General features: G+C 39.0%; 1 protein-coding gene across 4 annotated transcripts in view; it reads left to right on the forward strand.

The window, feature by feature from the left end:
- The first annotated feature begins 10,674 nt into the window (after window positions 1-10,674).
- Window positions 10,675-23,242, forward strand: part of HERC3 (HECT and RLD domain containing E3 ubiquitin protein ligase 3) — a 107,760-nt gene continuing 95,192 nt past the window's right edge. For 2 of the 4 annotated variants that reach the window (XM_045820106.1, XM_045820109.1), the window contains exons 1-3: window positions 10,675-10,779; window positions 13,307-13,367; window positions 22,955-23,209. In XM_045820106.1, coding sequence (XP_045676062.1) covers window positions 22,984-23,209 — 226 coding nt within the window. In that variant the 5' untranslated portion in view covers window positions 10,675-10,779; window positions 13,307-13,367; window positions 22,955-22,983. Of the gene's footprint in view, window positions 10,780-11,497; window positions 11,520-13,306; window positions 13,482-22,954; window positions 23,210-23,242 lie in introns of those variants that run through there. The other 2 variants (XM_045820107.1, XM_045820108.1) reach the window with 2 other exon arrangements.

Here is a 23,242-nt window from a genome sequence, read left to right on the forward strand (position 1 = left end):
TGTGTTATAGGATGTGTTAGAATTTTCTTCATTTTAAGACTAAATGTAAACATTTGGTTGTACATATACACCATATTTTATTTACCCACTATCTGTTGATGGACACTTAGGTTACTTCTATCTTTGGTTATTGTGAATAGTGCTGCTATGATCATGGGTGTGCATGTATCTTTTTGAGACTCTGCTTTCAATTCTTTTGCGTACATACCCAGAAGTGGAATTGCCAGATCATATGGAATTAACAATTCATTTTGATACCTAAAGAATGTTTTTAAATGTTTCGCTTGACTCTCCTAAAGAGTTTTTTATTTGTTTGTTTTAGATCTTACTTAGGATATAAAAATTCAGCTCTGGATAAATTTAATTAAGTTTAAAGTCTCTCTGATCAAATCTGGTTTACAGTGACAGCTAGTGACAAATTTTGAAAAGCCTATATTGCAATAGTAAGGACACTAGGTGCCAATTACCTATGGAAAAGTATTGAAGTCTAGATATCTTTTGGCAGAACACCAATAAAGATAACACTTGTATCCTTCTCTATGGATTTCTCCTTTTTACACAATACATAACCCATTCTCTAGTAGAGTTGGGCCATGCAAATAGCATATCAATATAATTATGCTAAAAGCAATGTTACTGAAAACAAAGAGCCTCAGGGATCTTCCACTTTTAGAGAATACTCTGATTTACATGGTAAAATCTGTTCCTTTCTCAATCTTCTTCACCTTGGTAAAGAGCAACAGCATCTAACTGCCTGCTCAAGTTGGATGTCTAGAACTTTTCTCTGGTTTTCTCTCTCTCAAAGCTTTCCCTCCCCCAGCTCCCTTCTCCTTTACCTCTTAAATTGATCTCGATTCCACCTACTTCTCTTCATCTCTACCATCACGATCTGAACGCAGGCCACTCGAATTCTAGCCTGGATTACTGTAATAGCTTCAATAACCTGCTGACTGGTCTTTCTAATTCTATTATTGCTCCCCTTTCACCTCTGCCATCATCCAGGAACCAGTGGCTTCTCATTGCACTTAAAATCAAATCAAATCCCCTAAAACAGTATGTCCCTGCCTATTTCTCCAAACTTATCTCCTGTCTCTCCCCTCTTAGCCCTCTCTGCTCCAGCCACACAGGCAATCCTTTCAGTGCCTTGATAATAGTAGTCTCTTCTCTGCCTCAGAACTTTTGCACATGCTGTTCCCTCTGCCAGGGACATTCCTCCCCTGCCTGGCATTGCCTCTCATCCTTAAGATTTAAGTTTAAGCGTTTTCTCTTCAGGGAGCAGTTCCGTAAAAATGCTGGATATGTCAGTCCATTGGCGTGTATGCGTGTGACGTAATCAAGACCTCTGCTATTTTTTGGAGTATTTTTTCTTATTTATTGAAAAGACTTTGTCTTATATAGCATACAATATTTTCCAAGATCTTTGCCTTTTACATGTTTCCTGGATGTTGCATTTAACTTTTTTTCTTAATATTCTGCTTTAAGTTTCAAGTTAAAAAAAGCCCATTAATTTTTTCCATTTTGTTTCATGGTCACCAGGCTTAGAGAGTACTTCTCCTGCAGAAAATTTATAAATAATCACTTATTTTTTTCTGAAACCTTTGTTATTACTTCTTAAACTTATCTGGACTTTATTTTTCTATATAGTATAAGAGAGAAATTTAACTTTTTCTTCCAAACTGTTGGCCATGTGATTTCTTCTCTTCTTCACAGAGAAGGAGCTGCTCTGCACCAGTAAAGTTAAAGGACACTGATTGGGCCACGCCTGCTTAGAGTAAAGTCTTGTGGTAGAGGTATACACAAGATTGTGGGTGCATTAGAATAGCAAGATATAAGACCTGGATTTGAGCTGGGAGCCAAATCTAAGGAAATAGATGAAAATAGTCTCCTGGTTTGGCTCTAGGTGGTTTAGGCTAATGAGGTTTAGGCAAAGGCACTTTTTCCCAAGTTCCAGACTAGTTCCCTCAAGTTCTATACTGTGGTCTGGCATTCGTTAAAGCCTTATCTGGTAACAGGTTTTTTCTTTTCTTTTCTTTTTTTTTTTTTGAACAAGTTTTTTTCTTCTTTCTCTGGGCATATGTTTCCCTTGTGGACCTTAAGGGAAGAGGTTACTGACCTAGAATAAGATTTAGCTATTTCTAGTCAAAGTTCTTATAAATTATAACCTTCCACTTCAACCTTAATTAATACATTTGTTTTTAAAAGTATATTTCATTATATTATTTTCAATAAATGAATGTTTATATGACTTCTACACATAATTTTGATTTCAAAAATTCTTGTGCTAGAACAGAAAGTATGTAATACTTATGTATATGTAAAATAAGATTATAATACCAAAGGTAGTTTTTAACTGGTTCTAGGATGATAATTATAAACTTATCTTGAAATTTTATTCATTTAATCAAAAGGGAACTGGGGAAGAACTTGGAAGGAATAGTACAACTCCATCCCTAAGAGCTACAAAAGAACTCAAAGTCCATGCCTGTGCAATGGTTGGTCAGTAGGTTACTTTCTTCTGTGAAACCTGGGACACACTGGTATACCTAAGGTGATGGGTACACAGGTGGTTGGACCATGATGGATGTTATAAATCATGACACTAAGTTTTCTTTTTGAGCAATGGGCAATAAAACACCTTCTCCAGCTACCATTCTATTTATGGATGATACAAATTCTGACACTGTCTGCTGTGTATTTTGCAGTAGAACTTGGTGAACCATCAGCTCATTGTTATTGGCTGTACATGTGTGCCAAAGATGAAAATGATTAACAACAGTTTCAGTTTGTACAGAACTTCCTTTCTGAAACTTTTTATTTTTGGTAGGTGTGTGGGAAGACTGGGGGAAACACATGACATCAAACAGAATTTCAGCAAAAGACCAATAACCCCAATCATGCATTTATATGCATTTTAATATTTTTTGATGTGAATATTTAGAAACATCTTACCATGGGCTAACTTTTAGATGTGTGCTCCATGGTTTTTTATTTTCTAGATTTTTTGGTTTTTATTTTTGGTTCTATCCTACAGGGTCTGGTCAAGACTTAAGGTGGCTTTCAAAATTAATACAGTAAAAAAGACAAATGAAAACCAAAACAAAACACCCCCATTACGGTAAGGGGGTTGTGTGTGTATTTAGCTGGTGCCATTTTTTGTTAGGGAAAACTGGCAATATATCACAAAACTTTAAGAGTCTGCATTCTGCCTGACCTAGCAATTCCACTTTAAGGAATTTATCTTAAGGAAGTAATAAAGGGTGAGGGCAAATATTTAGCTATGTTCACTATGTGTAGCTTTGTTGCACTATTGTTTATAATGGCAAGGAATGAAAAATAAACATTTAATAATGGGGAAATTATAGTGAACCAATTATAGTGGCTTGAATTATAGTATATCCATTTTGTGAGCACATGCAATTGCTTAAAATATTGTAGAATAGTATTAGATTCTGTTGAAGATGTTCAATATATTATTAAATTCAGAAAGCATAGTGTAAAATTTATGTATAAAATGAGCCACTTTTCGAAATGCATATATGTGCAATAGGAAAGCCAAAATATTAAGAACTAAAAGTGGGTGGTAAAAGAGAAGGTCTTTTTACATTTTCTTCTTTTTTCTTATATTTCTATTTTACATATTTTATATGGTGAATATTTGTTATGTATGTGAAGAGAAACACACTTTTTTTTTAAAGTAGGTAAGAAATGACAGGAAAATTAAAATGAACTTTGAAATGAGATAACTTCTCAAAATGTGTGTAGTAAGGTTCTGTACAGAGCTGACATACATTTTGCTCTATGCTTTAAAAAAGCCACTTTTCTGTTTCCCGGAAAGAGGGAAACAGAATCAGCTGTGATATCTATACGATGAGCTACTATTGCCCTGACCCACGTGGCTCAGTTTGTTGGGAGTTGTCCTGCAAATCAAAGATTACAGTTCGATTCCTGGTCAGGGCACATGCCTGGTACAGGTTTGGTTCCCAGGGGGCGTGTATGGAAGACAGCCACTTGATGCTTCTCTCTCACATTGATGCTTCTTTCCCTCTCGTTCTCTCTCCTCATCTCTTTAAGATAAAAAAATGTTTAAAAAGTACAATAGTATCTTAAGTATCTATAAGAACAATTTGTTGGTCAATAAGTAAATACAGGGTCGAGCACAAATTCCACCTCTTTTTTATCATAAAATCTTTTATTTCAAAATCAAAAGCACATAATTCTGTAACATAACAATATCACACTCAAGCACACCATATGATGTTTTAGGAGAAATGTACAAATTAAAACCATAACTTGTTACACCCATATTATTACCCTACCAACCACACTCAAGCCGGTGTTACTTCTTCCAGACCCAGTATAATGGCTGACTTCACTGGGCTTTTACCTACAAGTTAGGGTGAAAACAACATGCTGAAGGCCAACAGAAAGTTAAATACCAATTAGTTCCCCTTTTTATAAATGGTAGCCATAAAGTTTGAAAACACAAATAATACTATTTTATTTTTCAGATTTATATTAAGTGAATTGTGTTATGTATCAACTTTACAGATAGAACCTCTTTGATTGCTTACTTCTTCTGGAGTATGCTAAAGGCTGTGGATGAAATGAAAAGGTCCTGTGGAAAATAACCTCACATGGTGATCTGATCATAAATTCTCAGCTGGGCAGGTGAAGGTGGGTAGTCATGTGCCAGGCATAAAACTTTCCTAAAAGGTTTATCTTTGTCTTAAGCAAGCCCTGTCCATTGTTTCTGTGCATCTAGGTTAACACACCTTTGAAAGGTCCCCTTTCAGACCCCCACTTTAAATGCCTGCGTACCCTTTCAGATCCCTCCTACTACAGCATGCAGGAGGCAATCTATGACTGACTGCTTTCTCAAACCTTCATTTAATTTTCCTTATATTCTCTCCTTAATCTCAAATGCATAAAAGAAAGTACAAACTTTTATTCTCCAAAGCACTTTTTTCAACCCGTTGAGACCTTGCTTTCAGGCATATCCTCTGTTTGATTCAAATAAGCTTTTATAAAAATTCTCCACAGGTTTGGACATTTCCTACATTGACAGTGTATAGATTTAGTAAAAGTGAGAAGGAGAAACCAACCAAGGCAACATAATAAAAAGGTTTCTGCTAGAATTAAAAAGAATGGCATATTGATATACCATTCATTATGACATGAACTATGCATTGCTACAAGGGATGAACATATCTAACATTATATAATGATATCAAACATATCATGTATTATAATGTTAAAACAAGAAACCATTTATTATGTATGTTTTTCTAGAATTTATGACCAACCTATAAAGCTAATATTGTTACATGTATGCCTATGATATAATAAAATTCCTTAAATTTCATTTGACCCAGACTTAATCGAACTTCAAAGAAAGGGTTGTTTTTTTTTTTCATTATGATGATTTCATCTTGATTTAACACAAGTAAACTGAAGAATTTGGTCTTTTTGCACTTAGAAGAGCGAAACGACTGCTTGTTTTTTTGAAGTTAAAATATGGGTACACTGTGCAACTACACAGCAACAGACATGCTGTTTGCTCTTTCCCCAAGTATTCATGTTGTCAGTAGAGAGCAATAGGTTGGATGCCATTTATAAGAATATACGTTTGGGGACTTTGTGACAAGAGGGAGTTTCATGGAAGATGTCACTTCCCAAAAGCTTTATCCCATGCCCTCTTCAGGGACAAATCAATACTCATGCTAAAGGTTTTCTTAAGAAATGCTCAACCATCCAATCTTATTAATATTAATTAATTGGAACCTATATGAATGATTCTGGTGAGTTCCTTATATTTAAGGTAAGGTATTGGTGCTTCATTCAAGTGGCTTGAAAGAAAAAAATGCAAATAAATTATGAATAGTTTCAGGAAAAACAAAGAAATAGTCATAATGTCTGTAAGCTCTTTATAGTTGGGAATGATGCTTCTTGTCCAGCAACACTGCATATAGAAGACATTCAATAAATACAGAACAGTTATTTTATTGATGGCAATATTGATTTACCATATATTTTTTCCAAGGTATTTTTCACATTAATAAATTAATGGCATATGTTATAGCACAGTTTTCAATAAGCTTAGATCATTTAGCCTGGATATATATAGGACTCTTGGATAAATTGTATTCAACAACCAAAAGTAAAAAAAAAAAATGTAAAGAACGTTTTACAACCAATTTTTTCCTTGACCCTTGACTATACTGACAAAATAAATACTTTTGGGAGATGGTGCAGGAGTGTCCCAGCAATACCTTTGTCAATATGGAGCTTTACAGGGTCCACATGTATTTTCTGTGAACAATCAGTGTTTTGCTTTCCTAGAGGTTAAGATACTTATTGAAAAGTAAGAGGTCTGTCCAAAAAAAGTACACCCATTGTTAATATAACAAGAATGTTTTGTGCTTATCTATGTAAACTGGCAGCCAAGGAAAGTGGACTGGAATGTGCGTGCGTGAACAATGACGACTTCACTGTACTAGTGTGTGGGGGGGTGGCAGATGCCATTGGGTGAGCAAATGTATTGTGTGGCTATCACATTCAAAATGACTGAGGGAGTAGAGCAATGAATCTGCATCAGATTTTGCATTAAGCTTGAACATTCCACTGTGGAAATGATTTGGATGATTCAGAAGGCCACAACTGTGGGCAACTGGTGATTGGCAGCTTCCTGCTCATGCATCATGTCTCATGCAGAGTTTTTTGGTGAAACATCAAGTCACCCAGGTGACTCAGCCCCTTACAGCCCATATTTGGTGCCCTGTGACTTCTGGCTTTTCCCAAAACTAAAATCACCTTTGAAGAGATTTCAGATTGTCAATGAGATTCAGCAAAATACAACGGGGCAGCGGATGGTGATTGGGAGAACTGTGTGAGGTCCCAAGGTGCCTACTTTGAAGGAGACTGAAGTGTGATTGCCCTATATACAATGTTTCTTGTATCTTGTATCTTCTTTAGTAAATAACTCTATTTTTTATATCACATTGCTGGATACTTTCTGGACATACATTGCTTACCTGAAAGAATTTTTTTAGAGGTTTTTTATCTGACATATCGAAGTCTATCTCTTTCTAATTTTACCAAACAAATGTTTGTCTATAGGGCAATTAAACACAGAGAACACTCATAATTAAAGAGTATTCATACTGTACTGAAAATACCTTTCAAGTCAAAATAGGCATATGCATTTCAAGAAGTGAGCTGTGAAGAATGGTGCAAATTGGCTTCTTGAGGTGGGGATGCAGCACCCTGGGAATCACCCCCTTCTCACTGGGGATTCCTCATCTGCTCAGTGTTGGAGCTGGACCACATGGTCCCTTCTACCTGACGAAGGTTAAGGTTAGAATTGATTATAACCTTTGTTATTTATTTTTATTTTCCAACATTTCAAAATGTAAACTTTTCAAACATACAGAAAAGTTGGACATAATGTAGAGTGAAACTCATCTCTTCACCACGTAGCATCTATAATTAACATTTTCCCGTTCTGGTTTTATCATATACCATTTATAGATCCCTCCATTGATCCTTCAATCCATCTTTTAAAATATACATTTCAAAATAAGTTGTAGACATCAGTACACTTCCCCCTGAATACTTCGGCATGTACAGCATTAAATAGAGCTCAATTTTATTTAGTTTTTCTTTGGAAGGGTGTTAAATTTCTTTTTTAAAATATTTTATTTATTTATTTTTAGAGAGAGGAGAAGGGAGGGAGAAAGAGAGGAGGAGAAACATCAATGTGTGTTTCTCACATCGAAACACCCATCTGTTGCACACCCCCAATTGGAAACCCAGGCATGTGCCCTGATTGGAATTGAGCCTTTGACCTTTTGGTTTGTGGGAGGATGTCAACCCACTCACACCAGTCAGGACATTGGGGGGTGTGGGTAAATCTTTAATTTATTTTTTATCCTTACCAGAAGACATTTTTTCACTGTATTTAGAGAGAGAGGAAGGTAGAGAAACATCAATTTCTTGTCATCTGTGCATGCCTGGACCAGGTACCGGACTGAACCTGCAACCTAGGTACATGCCCTGACTGGAATCCAACCCACATACATCCCTTTGGTTACAGGACAGTGTTCCAAACCAAATGAGCCACACTGGCCAGGGGAAATCTTTCAAAGTCCTTGGTGTGATTATTTGGTTAATGTTTCCGTCCCTCTTCAAGGTAACAGGAACGGTTTTGCTCACCTGGCTTTATAATAGATGGTCAATATATAGTATATTTGTTATGGAACATATGGGAGGTCAGAAATAAGTGGATGAAAGACAGTACTATGGAAATGGAAAGAAAAAATAAACCAGAGATGGCATCCTCAAACCAGTTTAAATATTTGCTGTTATGACTATTGTTGGTGCTGGGGCCATTTAAAGCTATTTTAGTAAATGGAACAGGACATGTTGTTGAGGAAATTGCCATTTTATGTTGGCTCAATTAAGAAAATAAAATAAAGTACCATGGATATCTTCACTGATCATATATGAGTAAGCTTTCCAGGCTTCTGGCTGTTTATTTGGTAAGGAAGCTTATAGTACCTGACTTTGTAATTCAGACATTACTCTTGTTCCACCTCCAGGCTTGAGTCTTTGATAAACAACCTTTTCCTCAAGATGAAATTTCATTTGAAAAACATTTGTGCTATGGGCCACATAATATATACCCAAATGCTGATTGATCACAAACTTCATATTTGATACATGAAAATAGAATCTCTTTTTTTCCCCCCAGTTCTCGCCCCTCTTCCTACCATGAATCCTCTCTGGCTTTTCCCCCAGTTCTTTTTGGCAATACCATCTTTAAATTGGGATTATGTTGGTCAACCAAAATTAATTCTAGAATGTAATAAAAAGTAAAAAGCATTTATTTGAGCAAAAGGAGCTGCAGCCTACAAGACGCAGACTAAGGTAGCAACCTAAACTGTGTTTTCCTTGAGACAAAAGGCAGGCCATCTTTTATAGAGAAAGTTTCTGACCAATCTCCCAATTTTATGCAAATGAGACCTCCAAATTGTGCAGTTCTGGTTGGTCAGTATAGATTCAAGAAGGATACAATTTATATAGTTTTGATTGGATGAGGCAGGTCTCAGTACATTAGTATGAGGAAATCAGGATTTCTCTGCAGTGGTTGACTCTGGGTAAACAAACAGATTACATGGTGAGAAGCAGAGTTCAGTAAGAAGGACTCCCTACATACAGAGTAGATGAAGAGACCCTGTTAGCAAATGACCCCCAGACTCTTGCCCATAAAATATGGGCCCTCAGTTGACTATGACAGTCATGGTTCACATCGAATGAATATTTGTTTTGGGAATCCACATGTCTTTGTGAAAGACCTGGATTCTGTGAAACTTCCGTCCTTCTGGAGCATAAGGGAATTGTGTTAATCTTGTCCCCAGTGTTTCTAAAGGTGTCCAGTGTGATTGAAACGTCAAAAGTTATAATTATTTTCATAGATTAATTTAGCTGACAGGAGCATTTGACAACTTTCTTTATGTCATTGAGAGTTTATATTTCAGACAACAGCACCCCATCCCCAGTATACACCACTCCTTAAAACTTTTTTCTGCTCAGCCAATCTATTAGATTCTCAGAGCAGGTGATTGCAGACCTGACCTGATTTGGACATCTTTGTGAAGAATCTGGTCTCAAATGATCCGGATCAAATGCCAGGTTACAGAAATTCTTCCACTAAGAAAGCCATTCCTTCGGGTTTAAAGTACTGCTTGCGCAGTGTTGTGCTTCTGTGATTCAAACTGTAGGGTTGAGGAGGATCAGCAGACACATTATGTCACTTTTGTGAGAATGTTTTCTTTAAAAGATTTTTTTTGTGTGCATCTGACAAGGACCACGGGAACTCTGCAAGCGTTTTGACCTTGCTTTCAGGAGAAGCAAGCTCTGAAATCCAGTGTCAGGAAGGACAAAATTCTATATTGATTTGTGGATTTTAGACTGGATTGGTGTCTTTCAGATTAGATTCAAGATGTCCTGCTCAGTGATTTCTTTTCGTGCTCTCCCAGCCGCCACCCTCCAATCCTCCCCAAGGCCTCCTTGCTTCTGCAGCACAGATCTCTTCCACCCTCAACCTTGCAGGAGGGCCAAGGCAGCGCCTGACGCTGATCGCGACCTCCTTCCAGCCTCTCCCACCGCACAGTCCGGTTTCGGCTCCGTGCTCTTCCAGTCCATGCAAGGCGAGTGAAACAGAAGACTGCTGTACCGTGGAATAAAACGCTTAATAACTCAACCTCACGTGTTACCCCTTAGCTTTTACCCCTCATGACAGAGGCTTGTGGTCACCTCTGCAGCAATAACACCGCAGCCCAGAACCTAAAAGATAAACCACTCATCAACACAGCTCACTTCCCGGTAGTGAAAAGCTATCCTATTCCCGCACCAAAGCTCTTTGTCCTGCAGTCGGATCTTGACCGACTGATGCCCGCGCTGCTGTCCCCTCCGTGGGCCGGCTGGTCCAGGTGCCTCCAGCTGCCCCCGGTTCCCTCCCGGGCCTCTGCCTCTCCCCACCTCCAGTGGGCGGAACTCGCCGCCCCGCCCTCCGCTCCACTGCAGCCGCCATTGGTGGCGCCCCGCCCCAGAAGTGCACCCATTGGCCGGATGGGAGGTCATTCATCTGGCGCATTCGCCTCCCGCAGGCTTGCGGGGAAACTTCCTTATTATTGTGACGCCGAAAACAGAGAAACCCCAAGCCCGGCCAGAGGGGCTGTCACGGTCGGAATCCCGAGCGGCGGTTCGGCGCCTGCTAAGGTTCGCGGGGCGGGGACCGGGTTCTAGGGAGGAGGGCACTGCCGCGCTGCAGCCACGCCACCGCCGCGTTCCCCAGGACGCGGCTGTCAGCCCGCGGCTCCAGGAGGGGCGGCTGCGGCTGCAGGGCACTTCCCACGACCTGGGGCCCGGCGGGCTGGGGGGTCAGGGTTGGGAGTCCGCAGTGCCTGCGGGCGCGTCCCTCGTTCTCCTGTGCGCCGCCCTGGCGTTCTGCGGGCTCTCCCCCTGATCCGAAGAGCCCCCGCGCCCTGAAGGGCCGGAAGCAGCTTTAAAACTGAGAGCGCCCCCCACCCCGACTCTGCAGTTCGCAGTCCAGGAGGAATTGCGACTCGGAAAGTAAAAAAGAAGATCCTCCTCTTCCTCCTCGCCTATCCCTATTTAAATTCCGGGGCTCGAGAAACACCTTGGCGGTGAGGGGCGCGGATGTTCCCCGGGAAATGGGAGCCGGCGAGGTTTCCGCTTTTGGGAAACCCCGGTGGCCGCAAGGAGTTTGCATTGAGGACGCAGGGCTCCGCATCTGGTGACGGCGCCCGTGGGTCCGCGGCAGTGCCCGTTTCGCTGGAGTCCGCCTCCTGGGCGGAGCCGGGGCGAGGGTTTGTGTGTGTGTGTGTGTGTGTGTGTGTGTGTGTGTGTGTGTGTGTGTGTGTGTGTGTGTGTACACGTGCACGCGCGCGAGTGTGTGTGTGTGTGCGTGTGTGCGCCCGCGCGCGTGCCCGCGACACGTAAGTATGCGGACTGGCGTGGGGTTGTCAGAAGCTAGGATGTTTGGGGGCAGGTGGCACTTTGAGCCATTTGTAAATATGTAAAGTAGGCAAACCGGGACAGAGAAGAGCATGTGTGATCCCGAAACGGGAGAACCAGGTAGAGACAGCATCTAAAGCCACTGTGCATTGATTCTGGGTGTATGCACCGTGGGCCTCCGGCAATACGTACTATTGGAACTTTGCTTTTAGTAGCTCACTGTTTCTGGCTGTTTTCTGATTACGTGTTTCTTTAGCTTTTAAAGTAGCTGTATTAGGAAATACCTTAAATTCAGAGGGAAACCTTCCAGGATTTTGCTTACATTCATTATGCACGGAAAGCTTTAGGAAAGAGGATTCTAGAGCTCTTGCATTTTTGTCAGTTTTTGTCACTTTCCACAAATAGGAACCTATTTCTAGAACCTTTCATTTGATGATTTGAAAACATCGAGTGAGCTGATTTTTAACTCCAGACTGAGGAGAAAGAAAAGTGAAACAAAATGAGGATAACTGCCTTTTTAAATGATGTGACAAGATGGAGAGGCAGATTACTGTGCTGCTTTCTTTTTGTACCTTTACCCTGGAGGAAGGGCCTTATAAATCAGAAATGGAGAATAGATGACAGCTAGTGGCCGAAGAGGGGATGAGGGTGGAGGGATAGAGCAAAAAGGAGAAAGGACTCACGCACATGGTCAACAGTGTTGTGATCGCCAGGGGAGGACAGTATAAGGGGACTAAATGGTAATGGAAAACATATAATAAAGATTAAATTAAAAAATCAGGTGAAATAAAAAAGAACAGGGGAGTAATGCATATTTAGCCCACCTTTAATGCAAAACAGATTAATTACATATCATTGTTTGATCACATTGACCCAGGAACCTTCTGGAGAAAATGTTCAGAAATCAAGGAGAAAGGTTTGAAACCTCTTTGGAAAAACTCTTTGGCATGAAAGAAAGAAACAACTGAATAACATGCAGCTTTACTTGTTCAGTATGCAGTTGGGTTTTTCTTTTTTGAAAAACAAATAATCTAAAATGTTTCAAATGGTGTGGTTAGAACAATTGGTTAGGGCATTTCATTCTGAGTAACAGATTTAAATTTCTTAAGATTTGCATAATAATTGTTTTTATACATAGAGTTGTATCTCTACTGAGAGAAAACATAGTTTTGCATCAGTTTCAGAAATAAAAGTTATATTGTTCAAAGTGAATGGGATTTTCTACATAAGATAGAAATAAAGTTACAATGATAATATCTTAAAATCATGTAGGACTTTTGAGAGAATGAAGGTGCCTCTCAGTTTCATCTTGTTTTGTATGAAAGAGGATGTGGTATTGGAGGGAAGGAAAGATATGAGAAAGTCTTCAAAACCAGTTGTGGCAAAATAAAGCTGTAATGTGTGTGATACATGGAAAGCATGGAGAAAAATAGATAAAACTGAATTATTTTTTAAAAAATGTCTCTTTTTAACCTAAGTGGGAGATTTAAAAATAATTTCATTTTTACTTTTGTATCTAAACAAATTCCAGGAATTCTTAAAGGAGTTATCAATGTCTCTAGTTCACTTTTAGAGGTGACATCCTCATGTTCTTGTTAGTATTTAACTGAAGTCCAGTCCTGAGATACAATATTTGAGGAATATTCAAGATTGCATAATTTAAAGATATTTTTACTTTCAGAAATTTACTTCTCATTTTATTTTCAATCACATGAAAATATTTGTAGAGTTCTATACTGATGTTAATTATTATTTCTTTAACTTGCAGATCTTCAAGGTGAGGGGAACCATTCTGGCTTCTAGTCCAAATGCCAAGTGTGTGACCTGTGGTGAGTTCCTTAATTTCTCTGAACCTCAGTTTCCTCATCTTATACATGGAGATAATACCTAACCTACAGAATTGATAAGAGGATTCAACAGGATGATCTATATAAAGAACTCAGGTTAGTACAGCTGCTTAGAGAGGGACCTTAACAAACCTTATGACTTTCTTTTGCTGTGATGTAGTGGCGAGAACCAGGTGAGATCCCGAGGTAGGAGACCTAGTCTCTTCTTTAACCACTTCTCAGAGGACCAAGGGTACTTGGCCTTGGAGGGCTTCAGCTGCCATTCAAATGAGGTTAATAATGTAAGTCTCTTGCCTAGTGTTTAGCTTAAGTGGACTTTGAAGGCCTTCTTTATAAGATGATCTCTTTGAAGATGTAACTCTATCCCTTTTAGATATTTTATACATTTAGAAATAGAACTTGCTGAAGTCAGGGATATGTGCTTCTGTGTTTGAACCAGTAAGTGAACTAGTTTTCTTATACGTCAGAATGGACATGGAGGAAAGTCTGGCTAACTCTGTTGAGATTGCTTTACTCACCCTTCCCATCTCTGGCTAACATAGGTTCTAGTTACCCAGTAGCTGGAATCCTGTCTTTGCCACTTAGTTTCCAATTTCAGCCACTTATTTACATGTTCTTGGGCAAGTCATCTAAAGTTGCTGAGCCTTGAGGTTATTGTAAAGGGAAAATTAAATAATCTCTGTAAAGTTTTTAGCACAGACTCAGATGCACGGTAGGCATTAATAGTAGATATTACTTATTCTTTATTCAATAATTATTTATTGAGCTCCTACTATGTGCCAGACACTATGCTAGTCTCTAGGGATAGAGAAATGAACAAAGAGGCTCAGTCCTTTCTTCATGGAGCTTACATTCCTCAGTTCTGGCCTTGAGAAACACCACTATGTAATGACAGCTTCAATTGTAAAAGGCATTCTACTTTCAGATTTGTTAAAATGTGGTGAGGGGAGAGTGCATTTTAGAATGGAGGAAGTAATTTTTTGTTATTACATAAGGAATGTTTATATTTAATGTTACCTGGAAAACAAATTGTTGACAAATTTAGATTGTGGGAGTTCTGGCTTTCTCGGATATGGGTTCAGTTTGTTAGGCACTTAGTAAGCCTCTACTGTGCTCCTATGCTGTGCCGAAAACTGGAGATACAAAGATGAGCAAACCTGGTCCCAGTCTGAACATGCACGGGGAGTGGGGTGAGATGCAAGAAGCAGTGGTCCTATGCTTTTCATTTTCTTTCAGTGTGAAATATTTGTAAGCATAAAATATGTAATATAAGTGCTAAGAAAGAACAATAAAAGGACAGAAGCAGAACATCAGCTCTGCTATCGACGGCCCCTGTGCTCCTTCCAGACTGTGCCCTCTTTCTCTGCTGCCCCACAATCATTACCTTTTATTTTGTTTTGATTATTTGTTTTTGCTTTTTGGGGTATTTTTACCATCACTAATGTTTTTCTCTCCAAATACTTGTTATACTTGTGTTTGGACTTTGTAAGAATGCATCATACTCTGATTTTTTCTGGGGCTTTTCTTCCCTTCAACATTGTTTTTAAGATTTAGCTACACTGATGCTTGTAGATAGAATTCATTTGTTTTTCCCTGTTGTACAATGTTCTATTTCATGCATATGCTGCAGTTTATTCAGTTTATTATGGATAACAGCTTGGGTTGTTTTTTGTTTCATGTATTTCAAACAATACTGAAATGAATATTCCTGTGCCTATATCTTGGGGCATATATTCTTGAATTTGTTACTGCGTTAGTAAGATAGCCACTAGCTGTATGTGACTACTTACATTAAAATTAATTAAAATTAGATAAAATTAAAATTTCAGTTCATCAGCTGCATTGACCACATTTCAAGTGCTCAGGAGCCACGTGTGACTAGTGGCTACCATATTGGACAGTGCACACATGTAATATTTTCATCATTACAGAACATTCTTGGTTTGTAGATTTTACTGATCTTTGTAGCTCCAGTTCTCAGGATTGTGCAGCATTATAGATGCTCGATAAGGTAGACAGTGCTGTGAAATTACTGTGCTGTGAGGTATTCACATTTTCATCTTCACTAGGTAATGCCCCTCTTTTTCCCTGAAGTGGTCGATACCAATTTACGCTCCCACCAGCAGTGTGGAAGAGTCCTGGCTGCCCTGTCTCCTTGACTTGGCACTGTCAGACTTTTCAGTTCTTGCCAGGCTGTGTCAAGTGTCCTTTGAAGACAGTCTGCTGAGCTGATGCAGGCAGTGGAGTTTCATGAAGCCCAACACCATGTAGCAAAGAAGGTGCTACCTGTACAGGGACCATCAGGAGAGGGTTTGGAATGTTTCCAAGATTGACTGCAAGGGTCAGAGGACGAAAGCCCAGCCGAAGTGAAGGAGAGAGAGAAAACAGTGAGCCACGGATTCCCATTATCGAAACTTCTTTCCCTTCTGTGCCATTTCTGCATATGGTAGTAAAATTTTTGACAATAAAGGATGTCATTAGAATGAATTTTCTTTGTTACTTGAGTTAATTCTGTGTGGAGTCTTGGTTCCAAATTTAGTTAAAGCTAGGATTTGAGGAGTGCCCGCAGGGGGCTGAAGCCATGGACATCAATCACCTCTTTCTGCTGTTGAAAAAGATCCTCCTTGCTTCAGATGCCATTCAGGTAATGGCTCCTAAGCTTATTTGAAAGGAAGCTTATCCCTATTATAAATGAGATGAAAAGTCTTGCCTCATGTTATTTAGGCTTCAGTGACTTTAAAATAAAGAAATGAGAATCAGTTGTTAGGCCACTGTATGCATAGTCTGACTTATAACACAAAACTTAGGAATTTCAGCTTGTCTTTTGTACTCTTCTCACTAGGACTGATAAAGGGAGATTTATCTACCCTCTTGCTCTCTCCAGAATTTAAAGAAAAAAACATGCAAAAAAACTTTTCCTAGCAACCTGGAATCCCCTTCATGAAAGTTATGGCAGATGGTGGTAGTGCCGTTTGCTGTAGACCAGAGTTTGCAGAACATAGCTAGTGCTAACCACAGAAGAAAGGTGTCACGCCCCCATCCACAGCCTCTTTTGGGAACTATCCTGTTTGCTGAGGTCTCAGAGAGCAGCACTGGAAGTAGAAGTAACAGTGACTGTGGCAACTGACATTTATTGGTCACTTATACTGTGTGTCAGGTGCCATGTTAAGCTCCCTTTACATGCATTGTGTCATCATTAGTCCTCACAGTCCTGTCACTCTTTTCCCCACTTTATGGACAGGAAGCAGGCTTAGAGTGGTTAAATATTTTCCTTAGGGTTTCACAGCAAGCATGTGGTTAATACAGGGCTTGAACTTTAGTTCTTTTGACCCTTAAGCCCTGCTAAGATTATCCTGAATCTTTCACCAAAAGTAGATGAGGAGAAGGAGTAGGAAAAGTACCAGGTGTGACACGGAGGGAACAGAACATATGTTTTTCTTCCTCTTGTTTTGTAATGGGGAAATAAGAGGCAGGAAATGGTAGGGATGGGACTAAGTTGGCCTGTGACGGCTGCTGAGCCAGAGTGTACTCCTCTATTCTTCTGTAGCACCTTTCCTGATAAAAGATTCTATTTCTCTGGAAGCAAGGGAGAGACAGTGAATAATAATAATAAAAAAAAAGGTGGGTGGGAGGACCCGGGATATCAAATGCCAAGTGATGAAGAACATTGCTGAAACTGGATCTTTAAATTCATGGACACCATTAGCTACTAAATATGGTGGTTCCACCCGAGTGTACTTTTAAGTGAAAGCTGATTTCTCTTCAATGCTCTCACCATCTACCTTTGAAAGGCAGATGATTTTTATGCACCCTGCTGTAGTTTGGGCCAAGCATCATGATGACCTAGACCAGATTTTCTATTAGGGTTAATCATTCACAGCTTATTTGTGGTTGCCATTTAGTTAGTTCTCTTAGTAATTTTTATTTGATTGCTTGAAGATTCCATTACTACACCACGAGTAGGAAGGATTTTGAACAATAGTCCTATTTGTATTTTTTAATAAATGGTTTCTGTTAGTCAATTAACAATGAGACCATATACTTCAGGCTGCTTAGTCAGGCTTGCAGTTGTCCAAACCATTCAGAGCGTAGCTGATCCTCAAGGATTGATTCATGCTAAACAAACTTATAAGAAGCTGATAGATAGATCCAGGATGCTGAATTAATAATGAGAAGTAGAAATGCCAGGAAGCCCAGGATGCTTTGACCAGCTGGCCATGGTGTTCTTTCCCCGTAGTAGGATCTGCCTTGGAAAACAAGTTATATAAGATTGCTTATTAATCATGGAATCGAAGGAAAGCAAGTGGTTGGGTGAATTTAATAATGACTAATTGTAGTACTTCAGCTCTCTTCTTGGGGACCATTTTAAACAGCAAAAGTACTGAGAAAAAAATATAAAAATGTGAAAAACATGACACTAAATACATTGCAAAAAGACTACTTTTGAGAGTTGAAACAAGAAGGCAGAGCATCATCTTCTTCAACTTCAGTTGGGAACGTGTGCATAGAGTGATTCAAATTTTTCATCTTTTTGCACGTGTCTGGGCATGATTGCAAAAATGCTCCAAGCAGTGATTTTGGGGTTACAAATAAATTTAGTAGGCAGACTCACAAGTATGGGGTTGCAAATAATGAAGAACAAATGTATTTAGGATGAGTGAAGGTGGTAGTAATGGTACCAGTCAGGAGGGAATCCAAGGCTCAGTCAGCATCACTGGAACTCTTTCTGTCTCTTCTCTTTTAACCTCTGTGTCTGGTAGCTTCGTAATGCCTTGCAGGTATCCTGCATGTGGCAGGGGAGGTACCTTGCACTAGCCTCACTTATTCTTTGGAAGCAAAAAGTGTTCTTTCATCAGAGTGCCACGGAACTTAAGGAGTGTGAACTTTGACTCAGAAATGTAAACCTATTCATGCACCAACCACAATGGCTTAGGGGAGGTGTTTTCTGATTGGTTTGGCCAGAGTCATGCTCACCCTTGTGCAGCAGAGGGTAGAGTTTGTTACAAGACAACAAGGCACTTGGGGAGAGATATTAGACAAAAAAGCAATCAATAACACCCTTGAGTTACTTTTTACTTATTTTATTTTTAATTAAATTTATTGGGGTGACATGGGTTAATAAAATTTTATGTTTCAGGTGTACAGTTCTATAATACATCATCTGTATACTGTACTGTGTGTTCACTATCCAAGTCAAGTCTCCTGCTTTTAAAAACTAACCTTTATTCTTCAGAAAGGTTGTTGCCACATTGAGTTGCAACTTTCTATTACATTAAGTGCATTTCAGTCATGGCCTCTCCCCGTCCTCCCTTCATTTTTATTGATGAGTAGTATTCCATTGTATAAATATACCACAGTCTGTTTATTGTGCTTATTGATGGACATTTTTGTTTAGTGTGAATAAAGGTACTGTGAGCATTGTTTATAGATTTTTGTGTAGACACGGAATTACAGCTTCTTGATACTATATTTTTAGATATGTTGTACTTGAAGGGTTAAGGGGATGGCTTCATGCTACAGCTGCCTAATCTTACCCATTATCTCTTAATTCTGCCTTGTTTGACTCTTAGAGGGCAACTTTATTTTTAAGTTTCCAGGACGTCCTGTATTGTATATGGACTACAGTTTAGTCATTCTGCAAGTATGTGTGTGTGTGTGTGTGTGTGTGTGTGTGTGTGTGTGTGTTTGTTCCTGTAGGTGACATAATACTAGGTTGGCCAAAAAGTCCATTTAGATTTTTCCATAAAATAAAAGATACATTTTTCCTTTTCACTAATAACTCTATTGATTTAGATATTTTGAGTATGTTGGCTATCTCCCACTATTGGCTTCTAGTGGGTAGAAGCCAGGGGTACTGCTAAAACATCTTCCAATGCCCAAGACAGCCCCACAGCAAAGAATTTTTTTGGCCAAAATGTCAATTATTTGGCCAAAATGTCATAGTACCAAGAAACTTTGCAAACCACTTTTGCATGTTCAGTCACAGCACCTTCTCCATACATTGCACAGTCATTTTTGTGTGTCAGTTGCATTTTTATCTTTCTTGAAATAATAAAGCATAATACACCAGAAATGTTGCATACTTCCTTCTATCTTCAATATTAAAATGGTTGCACGAAAATTTACCAATTTTGATAAGTTTTCTTTAATGTATGCTGATATGACAGCTGCCACAATACAATCTAACAAAATTGTTTTTGAATGAAGTTAACGACAACTAAGCGCTACTAGAGCCATGATATGGAAAAGATGTAACAGATTTTTTGGCCAACTCAGTAAATCTACTTGGGTAGCATTGTAGCCCACTGGATGAGTGTGGACATGGTCATCAGACCTAGATTTATAGCCTGATTCTTGTTCCTTCTGGCTGTGTGACTTTAGGCATGCTTTCTAATCTCTCTGAGTTTTGCTTTATGTGAAAATGAGGCTAAAAACAATACTTATAGAAGAGGGTCAGTGTAAAGATGAAGTGAGATAATAATATAAGATGCCTGTTGTCATAGTGACTGATGTATAGTAAGCACTCTGATGTTGCCTATGTAACTATTGATAGGAGGGATAAGATAAGTCATAAAACATTAAAAATTAGGGAGATATTAGTGTGGATACAGCAATTTAACAAATTGGGAAAAAAGAGTACGTGATCTTGCTGGTCTTTTATGATTTCATCTTTAACTGGAACATAAGCTAATCAACAAAAGAAAAAAACCAAACAAAATATAACTAGAGACATTGAAATTAAGAACAATCTAACAATAGCCAGAGGGGAGGGGGGAGGGGACAGTGGGGAGAAGGGTTTTCAGGAACTGCTATAAAGGACACATGGACAAAACTGAGGGGAGGGTGGAAGCAAGGGAGGGAGGTGGATTTGCAGGGTGTGGGAGGGAGGGGTGGGGAGAAAATACAGACAATTGTAATTGAACAATGATAAAATATTTTATCATTTATTTTTATCATTTATAAATATTTTATTTATTTATTTATTTTTAGATAGGAAAGGGAGGGAGAAAGAGAGAGAAAGAGAATCATCAGTGTGTGGTTGCTGGGGGCCGTGGCCTGCAACCCAGGCATGTGCCCTGGCTGGGAATCGAACCTGTGATGCTTTGGTTTGCAGCCTGTGCTCAATCCACTGAGCTATGCCAACCAGGGCATGATAAAGTAATTTAAAATAATGTATATATCTTCCTCTAACACCCTCCCCTCACCTTGTTTTCATGTTACTCTCATGTCTTTGCAGTTAACTCAAAGAACAACATTAAAGCTTGATTTTCTTTTCTTCTTTTAGTTCTAGAGTCTAGACAGGGAATAAAAAATCTGAAGAAAAAGCGTAATTTTCTGGTTAAGACAGCAAATTGAGATTTGGTTTTATATTTTATTTTATTTTGGGTTTTTAAATGCATTTCCTGAAAGAGTTCAAAGAGTAAATCAGACAGCATTACCATAAGGAGCTAAATAATGTTCCATGAGTGCTTCTATAATGGATACTTATGGAAGAGGGTCAGTGTAAAGATGAAGTGAGATAATGATATTATAATGATATGAGTATGGAAAATATCCATTCATCTGTTGATGGATATTTTGGTTATTTCCACTTTTAGGTAGTATGAATAACACTGCTATGAACATTTGAGTACAAGTTCTTGTGTGGATGTATGTTGCAGTTCTTTTTTTCTGTTTAAATTTATTTACTTTTAAAAAGATTATTTTTTGTTTTTAAAGATTTTATTTATTTTTAGAGCGAGGGGAAGGGAAGGAGGAAGAGAGGGAGAGAAATATCAATGTGTGGTTGCCACCCCTACTCCCCTAACTTGAGGGCACCTGGCCCTAAAACAGGTATGTTCCCTGACTGGGAATTGAACTGGTGACCTCTCGATTTGCAGTGTAGTGCTAATCTCACTGAACCACACCAGTCAGGGCTCTATTTAAATTTTCTAAATTTATTTTTTAATTATAGTTGACATACAATATTATATTAGTTTCAGGTATACAGTATAGTAGACATTTATATAACTTATGAAATGATAACCCCATTAAGTCTGGTATCCACTTGGCATCACACATAGTTATTAAAATATTGTTGACTACATTTCCTATGCTGTTTATCCTTGTGATTATTTTTATAACTGGAAATTTGTACATCTTAATCCCTTTTACTCTTTTGCCCATCTCCCCAATACTCCACCCATCTGGGGACTATCAATTTATTTTCTGTGTCTATGAGTTTGTTTCTGTTTTGTTTGTTTATTTTGTTTTTTAGATCCCACATATAAGTGGAATCATCTGGTATTTATCAGTTTGCAGTTCTCTTGGATATATACCTAGCAGTGGAATTGCTGGATCATATGGTAACTCTATGTTTAGCCTTTTTAGGAGCTGCCAGACTGGTTTCCAAAGCATCTGTGCTGTTTTATGTTCCTGCTAGTACTGTAGGAGGGCTCCACTTACTCCACATCCTCACCAACACTTGCTATCATCTGTCCTTTTAGATTATACACATCCTAGTGAGTGTGAACTGACAGAGATATCAAATTTTGTTTTTGTTGGTATGAAAGGGAAGCATGAATTTTAAAAGCAGTGAAACTTTGGGCTACAGTCAGCAGTAATCAGTCAGCAGACAGTTGATGGAATACTTCCTAGATTAAAGAAGTGTATCTTACACTGTGGTCTCTGCTTAAGGCAATTAAAATCTGGTTGCTCCCTGGCTGGTGTGGCTCAGTGGGTTGAGTGCCAGCCTGAGAACTGAATGGTCGCTGGTTCGATTCCCAGTCAGGGCACGTGCCTGGGTCCCCAGTTTGGGGCAAACAAGAGGCAACTGATCAATGTTTCTCTCCCTCTCTCTCCCTCCCTTTCCCTCTATCTAAAAAATAAATAAAATCTTTAAAAAAATAAAATCTGGCTGAGGAGTTAGGTTATAAGATACAGAGAAAGGGCAATTTAGTGAGTGTATCAGAGGGATGCAGGTTGACTGTGGCTAAAGTGGTCTCCAGCAGCTCTTGTGTAGGAAATGAAGCTTGACTCAGATCCAGAAGGATGTGTAAGAGGCAATGGCGGAGAAGTAGCCCCCTTTCCCCCCACATTTCTCATTGTTGTTTTGAGTGGTGAATTACTATCCAAGATGATAATAGGGTACCTAAAGGACTTCAAAAAATGTTTTTTTTAAGTTAAATAAGTAGGAAACTCAAAGGAAGAGTTCAACAAGAAAGGACAAGGTGAAGTCATAAGGGTAACTTCAAAACTGTTATTACCACATGGTTTGCAAAGATTATTTTAAGAAGTCATCGGCACTCAGAGTTCCTCATCAGTGAACTGAAAACCCCATTCTGTGTTCACAATTCATTTACACATGCAAAATTTGTTCAGAAATTTTTCTAAACTCTTACTAAAACACAAAAATAGCATTATTATTGTAACATGAACACTTTCAATAATATTAATACATAGTCTTTTGAGGTGAAAGGTATCTGAAGATATTAAGGGGCTATTTTTAAATAATTGATTACATTTCTTACTCAGTGTGATTTTCGTTGACCTATTTTTTTAAAACCTTTTATTACAAAACTCTTTTCTAGGCTACATGATTCCCTGAAGAATAAGAACAATGTTATGTTGGGGATATTGGTCCCTGGGCCAACCTGGTATCAGCACTAACCTGCAAGGGATCGTGGCCGAACCACAGGTGTGTGGATTCATATCAGACAGAAGCGTCAAGGAAGTGGCTTGTGGAGGAAACCACTCCGTGTTCCTGCTGGAGGATGGGGAGGTTTACACGTGTGGTTTGAACACCAAGGGGCAGCTGGGCCACGAGAGGGAAGGAAACAAGCCAGGTGAGTGCGCCTTGCGTGCCCGGATGACTGGTG

This window comes from Phyllostomus hastatus, unplaced genomic scaffold, assembly GCF_019186645.2.
Source record: "Phyllostomus hastatus isolate PE091 unplaced genomic scaffold, TTU_PhHast_1.1 phas_scaffold_39, whole genome shotgun sequence".
Taxonomy (NCBI): Eukaryota; Metazoa; Chordata; class Mammalia; order Chiroptera; family Phyllostomidae; genus Phyllostomus; species Phyllostomus hastatus.